A 14,260-nucleotide genomic window follows, 5' to 3' on the forward strand; every position below is an offset into this window, starting at 1 on the left:
GCAGGGGCAGGTGGTCTCCCTATTTTTTGGCCCAGTTGTTTAAAAAAAACGCATGCTACAGCTCGCCATTGGGAGCCAAAACGTGTGCAAAGTGCCCCTATGGGAGCTTATTATAGATAACCAATAATAAAAGGTACATATACTGTGTCCTCACCACTGTAGAGGGCACTTTAGCACTAAAGTCAAATGCTTAAGTGCCCTCTACAGTAGAGGTGTCAAGTAACGAAGTACAAATACTTCATTACTGTACTTAAGTACACTTTTTAGGTATCTATACTTTACTCCATTACTTATTTTTCTTCCTACTTCTACTCATTACATTTTCCCACAAGTATCTGTACTCGGACACAGGCGAGAGCGTATCAGGAGACGGAGACCAACAAGACCTCCCTCATCCTTGGCCCTATCTCAAAGAATTTTTCAAAATAGTCGAAAAATTGAGCTTTCAATTCTTATAGTGGAATTTGGCTGTTTTTTTTTTTTAAAGGTTACTTTATACTTTTATTCTTCAGTAGTTTTTTGGAGCACATACTTTTTACTTTTACTTGAATAAAGAGGTCAAGTTGATATTTCAACTTTTACCCGAATGTTTTAAACTGCAGTTTCTATACTTCTACATACGTAACAAAAGTGTTTACTTTTGACACCACTGCTCTACAATGGTGAGGAAACACTACATGTGTCCTTTCTTTTTTCTTTTAAGAAACTTCAGTTACACAGCATTTTCTATTACTAATGAAACGACCACCAATAAACTTTCTTGTTTTCATAAAATTTCCCCCAATCAGTTATACTGTGCCACACATTAAAAAGCAACAATTTTTTTAATAAACTAGCTGGTTCTGTTTACCCCCCTTATATTGATATTCCATGCAGTAACTTAATAGTCTAACTATTTTACAATGGTATAAAGAAAAACGCTAATGAAATCTAGGCTGTATGAGAGTTTTCTTCAGTATTTTCTCTTGTTAATGGTTATTTACTGAATATTCACATAGACATATTTGGGCTAAAGAAGAGATAAATGTTGGTATAATTTATAGTCTTATTTCAACCCAAGTGTTTTACACATCGAGGCTGACACTGCAGTTTGGTCAAATTAAGAAATCCCCTCCTGCCAACTTTCACTGAGTAAAAATATCACATGTACTGCAGAGCATGAGCACATGAGCAGCGTCTCTCTGCTTGCACATTTTTTTTTTTCAACACTTATCAAAGAGAGTTATTTATCAGTTTCCAAAAGTTTCTATCACCAGCAGCTCAGATCTGTAACAGTGTCTTTCTCTATTGCACAGGGAAAAAAAGCCTCTGTTTAGTGTCTCTTAAAGCCCCAATAGGAATTATGGCCTCTGGCTGTTATAAAAGGGAAAACAATCGCAAGAGATTAATCTAACTTTCACGGTCCCAAGCCAGAGATGGATTAGTATGTGTCCCACATGCAGTTTAAACAAGAAACTAAAGGCCCTGCGTCAGAAGTTGACATTTTTGCCCAGCCTCTCTTACTGTGGACTAGATCTACTGTAAAAAGGGCAGTTTTTAAATGAGTGCTTCGGCCAAAGTTTTGCTTAAAAAGATAGATTTTTCAATTCAGTATGAAGTCTTATATGAATATCGATTCATTTAAATAAAAATTTATTTTTAAAAATGCAAGCTCCACTTCCGTTTAGCTGCTATTACTTTAGACATTTGCTATATGATGTAAATACGATAACAATATCAGTATGCTGCAAATACAGTTAGGTAAATTCATTTAAAAGGGTTTCTATTACCAGCAGACCAAATCAGACACAAGTGCCCACTTAAAATGCATTTAAAATCTTGAGCAACAAATTTTTATCTATTCTTCAAATTTAATCAATGGCCACAGTTGTTATTTTTCAAATATGGTATATTTGTGAGTGTATAAAATACAAAAATAAGAGTTACACCAGGAGAAGCCACAAAAATTGAAATTTCTCAATTTATTTTCAACACACCTATTTCTTCACTGAATATCATTGGCTACAGAGTGGCATGTGGCTCTTTGGATCCACTACAAAGGCTAAAAATGATGTAAAAGTAATAACAGTAAAAGTCATAGAAGCTTTAGTGGTTTTTATAAAAAAAAAAAATCTGATTTGGATTTTAACAACAAAATTAGATTAAAAGAACCAGAAATATGTTTTTAGAGCTATTTTTTCCTTGCAATTAGCTTGGAAATTATGTTTTATAAATTGTTCTTTTTTGTCATTTTAAAATATTCTATAGAAGAAAAATAATACACTTCATATTTTGCAATCATTTTATGTTTTTCCTTATTTCCAAAGCTATAAAGTGCAGATAAACTCTTGGTTGTTTAAGACGGCAGCAGATTTTTCTATTGCAGATGTTGGAGAAAAATAATAGATTGTGTTTTATTAAAATGTCAAATAAAATTTTGCGGCTGGAAACAACTTTTACTTTGCCGGACTCATAGTAAAGTGGCTCTTAGGAAAGCAGAGAATGCAGACCCCTGCGCTAGCGTAACATTAAGTAATGCCCAACGGGAAAAATGATACATGGTTTTCAAAAAAAGTTTTAAAGAATAAAAACATAGAGGACATTAAAAAAAATTCTTTGAATATATTTTGCTACAGATGATGTGTTGGATTAAGGTTTTGTCAGCAATAGTTTTCTTCTGTCTACCTTTTAAAAACAAACAATATTTTTGGAATGAAAAGCATAACTGCACATATGATTTTTGCTCTACCAGAATAAAAGGCAGCTAAACACAAATGCTTGCCAGTTTGCAGATATTTTTCTTTTAAACAATTTTCCAATTGGATCTTGGCAGCTACGTCTTGGTCTTTCACATATAGCACGCCGGAAAAAATACCCGCTCAACAATAATTTACTGAATAATGAAAATAATTTTTCCTGAGTAGTGGAGTCATCTTCAGCAGATAATGCTTGTGGGTAATGGTTCATTTACAGTTCATCCCTATGTTAGCTGCACAACAGCTGCTCTCTAGCTCTCCGTCCCCAAGAGGCCTTTTTTAAAAAATCAGCACATGCTGATTCCATGCTGTTTGAAAGACACAATACAGAGGACGGAAAATATTTATCCTAACTGTCACAAGACACCACTTCAGTCGTGGAATAATGAAAAACAAACTCCTGCACTGCTTTCACTTGCAGATTGGGCTTAATTTAATGAACGTGCTTTGACTCTACTCAGCTGTAAACCTCTTTGCCCCGCAGCAGTACATAGATGCAAGGCCAGCTTGTTAAATGTCACAGCTACTCACCCCTTCTATCCACTTTGTTCTTCCAGAGATCAGAAATGGCAACCTAAAGAGCATCCTTGGCCTCTTCTTCATCCTTTCACGCTACAAGCAGCAGCAGCAGCAACAGCAGCAGTACTATCAGTCATTGGTGGAGCTCAGCCAGCAGCCCAGCAGTACCGCACCATCCACCAGCAGCCTCAAAACACAAGATATGCAGTCCAGGTTGGTTCTTCTCTTCATTCTCCAGGTGATACCAAAGAGGTTTGAATTGGAAATTGCTTGTTCACTTCCATCCCAGGCCTAACTGTAGAGGAAAATCACAGTTAGTGAGGATTTAAATAGATGGAAGACCTTTTTTCACACAAATTACTGCAGATTAAAAATCATACGAATGGCATAAAGTAAAATCCTGGACCTATAATAACAAAACGAGACAAGCTTTTAGCAAAAAACATGAAAAATCCCAAGAATTTCCATTTTCTCAGTGAGCTGTTTTTAGAGTTGAACAAAAATGTTCTTAATTCAGCAATTCATTCAGGTTTACACAACGATGCACACTATGGCTAAAAAACTCACTACTCTGCAGGATACTGCCCATGAGAAAACTTAATATGTATTCTTGTATGTACTAGTGTAAATTTGCTTGGAAACTGCATTTGTCTTAGCACGGTGTAGGTTGGGTAATAAGGTTTTGAATTTTATTCATTGCCTTTCATTGCATCTTTGTTCAGTATCTGTCTGCATGTATAAGGAAAGAACTGTGTCTGGAAATAAAGGTAATTTCTCTACAGACATACATTAAGGTTTTGAATGTCTTTCTGGTTTTTTAAGAGTTCTCCCCACAGCTTGTAGCTCAACAAGCTTAGAAAGCTGATATGAACATTTACTGCTCAAGAGCTGCAACACTTTAAAAAGAAAAAAACAAACTTATGTATAATGAACCCTTAAAGTCCCTCCCTCACTTATAGCTGCACATTGCTGATCACCTTGTTGAAAGAAAGCTCCTACTCTACACTTCCTCCAAGTATTTCTTATCACAAATCATGGCCATTAATGGGCTGGAGACCAATGGTGAGGCTGATTCAAAATAGCAGCTGGGAAGCTTCAAAACACGTAGGCATGTCTGTCATCCAGCTCCACCCTAATATCTCGCCTGTCTATACTTACATTCTATTTCTATTCAAGTTTATTTTGCATTTAGATAAGAAATTTTAAAGACATAAATGTATCTATCTTTGATTGATGATATGACACCACAAATGGCTTACAACATACTTGCTGATGCCTTGAGCATATTTCTTGTCTAATACCATCTGAACTAACAGATGACGGGGGGGAATTTGTTGGAAAGATCTAAACATAAATTCTAGCTTTACCCTTGAGGGAAAAAAACAAAACATGCCTTTTTTTAGTCACCAATGTGTTTTCATTTAGAATATAGTACCTCGCATTGTTTGGTTAGTCATACATAAAAGAGTCTGATAGAAGTAGTCATACCATTAATGCATTTATAGAATGGTTTGTTTTATTTTCTTTTAAAAAACATTTAAAATTTCTCACATTGGGAAAATACCCACCAAGCAAAAATTGGTTGAAAAGATTAAATGATTTAGGTCCAAATAACCTCTACATTTAATTATTGTTATGATTTTCTTAAGAGATCTGACCCACATGCAGTAAACCACTTAAAGAACCAGGGTAAAATGAATGGGGGTTGGATTCAGGAAACTCTGTGTACTGGTGAACCGGAACTTGTGGAGGTTGATCCCCTGCTCAGTGTGAGACTCAAACAATCCTTCCAGGGGTAGAAGGCCAAAACATCCAGCTCATAGGACTTCCTGCCGAAAGGCAAAGACAAAAAACTCAGTTAGGCTCAGTGAAACAAAGACTCAATTAGACTAAGCTAATCTCAGCTTGGCTAGAGTACCCAAAACTGGCAAACACTCTGGCGTCGAGGTAGTGACAGTCCATCGCTCAAATAGTTGTCAGTAATGAGCCAACCAGCCGCAGGTGTGCGGGAAGACCAACGAGAACAGGGCACCACCTGTTGGTGGAGGGAGAGAAAAACACAAAAATACAACCCACACAAACTGGATTCAAATGGACCTACTAGATTTAGCTTAAAAAACAACTTCTTAATGTTTGGTGTTTGCGGGATAAGCTTTAGTTACTAAAATTAGGGCTACAGATTTCTGATTTCTTCCAATGTGTTCTGCCCATTTACACATTTTTATAAAATGTTAGAGAATGGAAAACAACCCAATCCTTTCAAACCACCTCCTCCTTTCAGTCTCTGTTTGGTCCAAACCCACATATTCAGATTGTGATATTGTGTTTTAGAATGCAAAAGCTTTTGGTATAAACTCTACTCTTGAGCTTTCAAGGTAATTTAGAACCAGCGAGATTTTAATCTGAACATTGCAATGTTTATTTCAAACATGTTAACTGCTTTGCCTCTTCAGAAATGAGCAAAATTCAGCTTTATTTCAGCCTTTTTAGATTCTCCTATAAGTATATTTTAAATGTAAAGCAAAATAAAATTATTAGTTCTCGTGACATATTGCCGACTGTTACCGAGCCTACTTTTAATTTTTATGCAGGTGTCTGCAACCTGCGGCTCCAAAGCTGGGTGTGGCTTTTTAGACCCTGTATAATGGCTTTTAATAGAAGTAAAAAAAAAAAAATATATATATATATATATATATATATATATATATATATGAAGAACTAATATACTTTAATTGCAAACACCAGTTTTAGGAGCTTTAGTGTTTTTTATAAAGAATATTTGAACTGAATCTTTAAAATAGAATGACATGAAAGGAATCTGAAATACGTTTTTAGAGCCATTTTTCTTTTAAATAGCTTTGAAATTACGTGTTTTATCATTATTTTAAAAGCTAAAAATACCAATAAACTTTCAGCTGTTTAAGATGGGGAAAGATTGCCTACGACACATATTTGATAATATGTTTTCTTTGATTAAAAAGTCATGTTATATTTTGCGGCTCTAAATGACTTGTACATAGTCTGACTCAGTGGAAAATCGCTCTTTGGATATGAAAGGTTGCACACACCCAGTCTAGTAGATACATTATAACAAAAACACTAGATATCTTTTCTATGTTAAGCTGTCTTCTTTGCATGCATACAGCCCCCCCCCCCGATTTAGCCAATCAATAACTCTGTGTGTGATGTAGACACCATTTCCTGTCTATTAGCTACTAGTGAAGTGTCATGAAATACAAGAAAATAAAAATTGGAACAATTAATCCGTGAACATTGAAGGTTTTAAAGATCATGTTACCCGCTAACATGCTCTTTCAGTTGAAAGGTCAAAGAGCCATTTGCTCCTAAAGATTCACAGATTATCAGCTGAGTTGATAGCAGACAGACACGATTGTCCGCTTGACATTTGCTTCGACCTCCAGAACGATTAGTCCGGGGGGGCTGGAGAGACAAAGAAGGGAAAGAGAATATGTGGAAACGAAGCAGCGTGCTGCACAAACACCTCGACTGAATCAATCTATTCCACTTTATTCAGCAAATACATCATTTCGAAACAACGCTAATGAGGCATCCGCTCAACTTTCCCACCATCTAAACTGTGCACCATGTGCATGTGTGTGAAAAGCGTCTCCAGCTGTTCCCCTGATAACCTCTGACACTAAAACGCATGCCACTGACCCCAGCTTTCCAACCCCTCTACCCTAAACAGATGGAAGCTGACGAGATCCTATTGCTGACCCACCTCTGCTTATAAACAGAGGGCAACTGAACTTATGGAGAGGATTTTACGCATGCAGAGAGCATGGTCCTGCCAAAGGAACAGCGGAGGAACAGAATCTGCTCAGGGGAATGCTGCTTATGTGTGGCATGGCAGACCTTCCTTTAGATGCTCCGCTCTGTCTATTTACATCACACAAGGCCAAACCTCTTTCCTTTTACTGCCTCCGTACTGCTGAGCTGACTTTCTGCCAAAAAGCTCTACTGTAAGGTTGAACTGTTGAACCAACAAAAACAGCTGCAAAGATCTCTGATTCAGACTATCGAGCGCAGAAGCCTCAGACACTGCTGATAGAGCAGTGAAGGGTATGAATAATATTTGACTGGAACTAATCTGAGACTCTAAAACAACCCCACAGAGTATTAGTGTGGCTTTATGGGCTTGAAAGGGTTTTGTAGGAAAATACAAATGTTTCTGAAAGTCAAAACAACGAACAAAGCCCAATGGGCATCGCTTGGATTAAAATGGGTGGTTGGGTTATGCAGGCATATGAGGTGTTCTAGTCTTACCTCGGAACCCGAATAGATATTCCTGTATCACTATATATATAATTTTTTTTTTTTTTAGGAAAACGTGTAGCTCTAAATGTGTATTCCAACAGGAAGGAGTGCAACCTCATAGTGATCTACTTTAAAGCACTTTGGAGTCCCCTGACTAAATTTATTAGTAATTCAAGTACAAGCCATTTACCAATTTTACCATATTTTCCTTTAAATTAAAGTATGGTGTCCAGCTCCCATTGTTTGGCAACATACGATTTGTAGAGAAAAACATCTCCTCCAGACCAGTGGCGGAGAGGTGGCTAAGGGATTTTCAGAGGTGGCCACATTAGCATGGTACCTGACCAGTGGCGGTTCCAAATAATTCAGTACCAAAACCATTTTATGTTGATTCTATACTGATGGAAATAAAAGGATAGGAAAATTAAATCTATATTTTCCAGACAGACCAGATTTTCATTAGGTTCCCTGCAGATAAAGCTTTGCGCATATTTATGCATTAGTGCCATTTTGAATTAATTTATGGTTCTAGATCATATATGGTAGGTAGCAGGTGACTGCAGAGGCATACTCTCCCCTTGTCATGATGCTTTTAAGTGATCTGACCCACATGCAGAAAACCACTCAGAGAACCAAGGGAAAGTTAAACAGGTTTATTGAGGAGAATCACAGGAAGTTGAATCTGGAACTCAGAGAGCTGATGAACCGGAACTAGAAGTGAGAAGAGAAGGCTTAAAATATCAAAGTAGGAAATTCCACATTATGGAATAACTGTTGCCACTATGAGGCTTAACGGAGAACTGCTTTAGAGGTGGCCAGGGGGCCATGACCTCCCCTCTAGATCCACCCCAGCTCCAGACCCAGTATCCTGTTCCACACCTGGATCGAACGTATCGTTGGCAGGAATCTCGAGAAAATGTCTGAGCAAGGAATTCAGCCATACACTGCAAGAATTAAATATTAAACATTTCTTTAAATAAGTGTATTTACCCTTAATTTGAGAAACTAAATGAAATGATTTCCCAATGGTTCTAGAGTATTTTTACTCATAATTAGATATTGTGCAATTGAAATAAGAAAATGCAATTGTTTTTTCTTACTTTAAGTGTAAATTTTCTTGTTCCATTGGCACTATCACCCGTACCTGCTTAATTCAAGAAAAAAATCCCCCTTATTTCAAGAAAAACACGACTTTGATTTCAATCATTTGAAATATATGGTTCCAGTATGTTTGACCAAGGATACATATAAATGTTGAAGGACAACAAGGACTAAAACTGAAAATCGTTGGTTCATGAAAAGGCTTTTTAATCTTGAGTCTATGTTTAAGACCCCAATTTTAAATCTGGAAAGGAAATTAATTCTTGGTTTGATGTCTTGACAGAGATGAAAATTATAATATCAGACTGAATTTCTGCAATAATTACAGATTCTTTTAAACACTGCATGTATTTTAACTATTATTTTAAACTCTAATCAGCTCCTTGAATAATTTATTGTTTAGATCAAACTTATTTTAAGAATTTCATCTTATCAAATGATCACTTCTGCAGATTCATAGATCCAGATATGGAGTCACATTTGCCATACTTATCATGTACAGTTGTAGTATGGCAAGCTTTCTATAGACAGCACCTGCTGGCCTCAGTGGTGTCTCCGGGGCAGAGGATGAGATATTTGTGTATTTAAGTGTGTGTCAAAGGGGAACACCCTATTGGACAGCCTGGAGCCACAGGAAGCTTCAGAGCTTTAGAGGACTGGGGGGACCAGGCCTAGCAGCGCACAGCACACCCTCCGTCGTTAATTCATTATGTCTCGGGGTGAACGGGTTGACCCCCTGGTACGGCGATCCTCACGCCTACCAACTGCTGTTTCTCGTGACAAGAAGAAGAGTTTGGCACATGGGAGGGCTAACATCTTGGTGAAGACTGAGCCTTCTCATAGGTAGTTACGGCTTGAGCTGTTTGCATGTGTGTCAGAGCATCCAGAGTTTGGATTTTTGGAAATCACTGAGCAAAATTTGGACACTGGATTAATCATTGGCATCATGAACTGGTAAATGGTTGTTTTGTTGTTTTATCTAACTGTTATTTCTTCCTACATTAAACTTGCATTAAACTTTTTCATGCTCAACTTTCAGAGCTTTAATCAAAATTGTTACATATTGCCCACACCATTAAAGACAAATATAAAAAAAATACTCAAAACAAAAAGTCTTGTGTCTTTTCAACTCCTTTAATGACATTATGTGCAAATTAAACTCTAAATTCGGTGTAAATTGTTGTTACTCCTTCAACCCAGAACTAATGTCCTTTTTATTGTCTTCTACCTGGTATATCCCAGATAAGCCCTCATTCTAATAGTTTAGATCTAGAAGATGCTATTTGATTAAGAAAATGCCAATAGGGTAACTTTGCCTTGATTAGCATAATAATGATTTCATGTGCTTGGCCAGCATTCATTTGGTTGCCATAACATTAACAGTAAGATAGAACATAATTATCCTCTTACTCATTTATTCATTAAAGCATTTCTTGCTACTCCATGCCATCTTGCAGGTTGCAAAGATTTCCTGTAACTCTTTAGTTCCAGTATCATGTGAGCTGTGATATGTCAGTCTAGAACGGAGGTTTTCAACAGGAGGGGGTTGCAGACCCCATTTTTAACACAGCTGAATCAAATGAATGGCTCGTTACGATGCCTCTAATGGGCTGAATGAGGGGATTGAGCCTTTCAATTCAGGTGTGTTAGAGAAGAGATGCATTTAAAAGTTACAGGATGGTAGCTCTTGAGGGCTGGACTTGAGCACCCCTGCCCTTGGGGGTTCATAGAGATACTGCATGGGGATTGCAAAAGTTTTGGTTGATTAGACTTTTGTTTTATATTCCCCCCTGCAATTTTTTCCACTAATTAAAATGTCTTTAAATACACATTAACATGAATTTAACACTGTAGTAAACAGATAAATGGAGGCAGAAGATGTCTTTCAGTCAACAATGCACACATTCAGCTACAGACAGGAGCTCTTTCAAGCTGGGCACCGTTTCATTCACAACACCTGTCCCATCAATGAGGAATCAGAATCAGAAATACTTTTATAATCCCAGGGAGAAATTACTGTTGTTACATGACTCCATCTGTAATAGATTGACTATAGGACCAGTTTGATATAACACAATTTCATACAATATGTATAATTAGGGATCCCTGCTCCATCTCGCCATCAGTTTGGGGGTCCTTGGCTCAGAAAACTTTGAAGACCTCTGGTCTAAAGGGAAGTTCCAGTCTGAAAGAGTTTTGCCAAATTTAAGTGCAAGGGGTTGGTTGTAGAAGAGCGGTGGAAGCTTGCAGCCATTGAAGCACCAGACATGTCTTAGTTTGCTTAGTTGAAAAGGCAAAAGCGTAGGTTAGTGAAGAGTTCTTCAAGTCCAGGAGAATGGGACTTGCTTGCATACACATAAAACAGGACCCGTAACCTGGATACATAATTTCCCAATGTACCAAATTTTTTTTTTTCCAACTTCATACCTCACACTCCAACACATCTATGCCTGTTTCAGTCAAACTGCAATTTTTATGTATTTAGCAGATGCCTTTACCTAAAGCGACTTACAAAGTAGGCATTAGCATGAAGGGTATTGCCTTTAGTCCCATACTGGCAGCTTGCCACCCCGGGATTTGAACCCAGGGCCTCCTGTATTTAAAAATGAAATACCATTAATCAGCCAGCATATTTAATAGACAATGACTTTCAGGACCATTTCTGGTTGAATTTGGGTGTGTAGACCTTTTGGAGGTACGTAGATTTTTAGTAAAAATCCTACGCAATCCTTTATAAGTTAGAATCTAGAATTTTTTGTTGAACGCAAAGCATGTCAGGTGCCCTAACTGAGAGGAAGTACTTCTGACAAATACTGTCTTAGACACTCTGCTCTTCTATTGACCTTAAAACCAGATATAGATCAGTGGTGGAGGGAGCACTTTGAGGTTCTGCTCATCATACGTGACATATATTTCATCAGGGAAGCAGAGGTCAAGGAGTCATGGGGGCAGCTATCATTGCCACTAAGGTCATTTGGGATAGTAAAACAACTACCCTTAAAACATTTGCCTCATTTCGTAAAGGTTCTAAGATTTGTAGATGTGTCAAAGTTGGCATACTCAGAACTTTTTATAAGTGTGGGGCAAATTTCTTGAGATATTTCAGAGTGGGATGGAGAATTTTGTCTTTAACAAAACTGCCCAAAATCCGTTTTCCAACTATTGGACAATACAGCGTATTCTTCTTTGATGCACTCAATGAAAGACGGCATGAGGCTCATTTTCAAAAGAATTTAGTTCAGCTTGCCGCTTTTCACTCACTTTGTTGTTTACAGGATGTCATTAACGTTACTCAAAAAAACAGTTCTGCATGTTGCCAAAGTGATTCCTGTCAAACACGAAGAAGGCGGCCTGCCTAAAACATGCAGAATTACAGTAATTCCCATCTCTCTGAGTGACTAACTGTGACTGGCGCTCTGGGCATTTCCTTCACCCCTTCCTTCTGTGCTGTGTGTTTTGGGGTTTTCTTCAAAGGATGCCACCGCAAAGCTGTTTGTGAAAGTTTTTCTGGCTCTTTTATAAATGGATTTAGGGATGTTATTGGCTTAGTCATACGCTTGCAGTTAACCAACATGTGTGAGCTATCATGTGAAAAATCAAAGAAATATTCCCTGGCATGCTAACAGTATTCACCACGTGCTTCATGTTTTCCTTTCACCTGGCTCTGCTTCTCTCTCTGCCTCTATCCAAAGGGTTGCACTAGTTCAGGTTATTACATTTAGATAGGGATTAAGAGAACTCCTGCTTTCACTCCTCATCTGACCGTGCTTAACAGTATATTTATCTTTTTCTCTGGTCTATTCACAGTCTTACAGCACGATATGCAAGTCCTCCAGGCCACAGTGGAATAGGATCACCACAGAAGAAAAACACAAGGTAAAACTCTTCTCTCTACTTACTCGAACATCATTTCTCTCTCGCTGAAAAGGTGTTTTTTCTAGTTTGCACCTGTGCTCTTCATGTTTTCATGATACTCCTTATTATAACCAGCTAGAGGTCAAAGGTTGTTAGGGTCAGATATGCAACACCTGACAGAGATTAAGCGTTTTGCCAGAAGATTCTTCAGCAGGAAGTTTCAGCTTTGATTTATTCCTCCCTCCCTACATACATCCAAAAGCTAGCAGCAAATAAACAACATTTAATTGAAAATTAAGTCATATTAAAAAAGATAAAAGATTTACAGAAAAATATGCCTGTTATGTTTTCCAGTTGGCTGAATTCATGAATGAATTTCATTTTCTTTTGAACCAGGCAAGTCCAACGCTTGCTTAAGGTTGCCCCCTATTGGCTGACATGAATACAGTCTTTTATGGGGCAGCTGAGCCTCAGTAAGGCAAACACGTTGAATGTTCACCACAAATCTAAAACTCTGGACCCCAAGCTGCACATTTAGCAGATGGATTGGTTTATGGATCTGTCTGCCAGATAAGGGAATCAGATTTGGTTTAATTCACTAATATTGAAAAGGGAAAAGCTCATAAAAATTCAGTTAGGCTGCACATTTCCAATCAAATGTTTTTTCTTCTTCATTGGATCTTTGTGGCTAAACTGATCACAAAAAGTAACAACATTTTACCAGAACGAAGACCAGAATATACATTTTAGCTTTACAATGCAACATGATGTTGAGAGATTCGTTATGGGTTATCAAAAAACATCCAAAGAAACACTGTGGAGATGTTAAAAGTTGATCAAATATAAACATTTAACATATAAATTGGCACTGCATGAATGTGAAAGGACTTTTTAGGACTTTGTCTAGTCACCTCTGAGCCATCATGGAGGACTTGGATCAACAAATCTGACAGGTTCTCATTCACAAAAGGACATTAACAGATTCAGTATTTTTAATTTGTAATATTCTCATTTAATATTAACTTTTTTTTTTTTACTTTTTTGTGTCACCTTTTTTCAAAATTTTGCTTTCAAATTCTTTTTAAGGATTTCAAAATGTTCTTTTTAATTTTTGTTTTACATATTTTAGGTTTTCTATTTTTGATTTCCGTTTTATAGATCGAGTTTGACGACTTGCATGCTTTTAAAATTGCGTTTCCCAGATTACATTCTCTTCAATTTGACACACTTCTATTGGTCCAAAAACTCTCAAAATCTCTTTTTATTAAAACCTTTTTTTTTAAGTTTAATTTTTGGATTCCCCTCTTTTGAGATACCCATTTATAATTGTGTTTTTTTTTTTTTTTTTTTTTTTTTTTTGCTTGCAACAACAATGGATTCATATTTACTTCTTATCACTGTACGTAAGAAAAGGTTAGTTCATGCCGTAGGTTTGCCTCCATCGCATGGATTCCCAGATGGGGTTTATTGATACTTTGATATCAGTAAAAAAAAAAGCAGTCAAAGATGATGCTGCTGTTTGTCCTGCAGCTTTAATCCTTTCTTTGATCGTCACTTGTCACACTATAGTCCTGCTCACCGTTACCTGCTGTAATCCATCCCCCATAATCCAGCCTTTGCTTTGCGGTAAATGATTTCTGTCATATGATAGTTTTGTTTGGGCCGTAAAGTTTATCATGAAAGCAACAGGGGGTGATGTTTGACAGTTTGTTGGTCATCTGCAGGCATCAATCCGGCGCCATTGCAGCTGTGTGGCCAACACATGTTCCAGT

At 37.3% G+C, this 14,260-nt stretch overlaps 1 protein-coding gene across 18 annotated transcripts in view; it reads left to right on the forward strand.

Moving 5' to 3' along the window:
• nav3 (neuron navigator 3) overlaps positions 1 to 14,260 on the forward strand; it is a 379,763-nt gene that overhangs the window by 261,781 nt on the left and 103,722 nt on the right. For 16 of the 18 annotated variants that reach the window (XM_038281868.1, XM_038281866.1, XM_038281856.1 and 13 more), the window contains 2 exons: positions 3,293 to 3,467; positions 12,441 to 12,509. In XM_038281868.1, coding sequence (XP_038137796.1) covers positions 3,293 to 3,467; positions 12,441 to 12,509 — 244 coding nt within the window. Of the gene's footprint in view, positions 1 to 3,292; positions 3,468 to 9,263; positions 9,588 to 12,440; positions 12,510 to 14,260 lie in introns of those variants that run through there. The other 2 variants (XM_038281870.1, XM_038281871.1) reach the window with 2 other exon arrangements.

Source organism: Cyprinodon tularosa, unplaced genomic scaffold, assembly GCF_016077235.1.
Source record: "Cyprinodon tularosa strain WSP-4 unplaced genomic scaffold, ASM1607723v1 ctg177, whole genome shotgun sequence".
Lineage (NCBI taxonomy): Eukaryota > Metazoa > Chordata > Actinopteri > Cyprinodontiformes > Cyprinodontidae > Cyprinodon > Cyprinodon tularosa.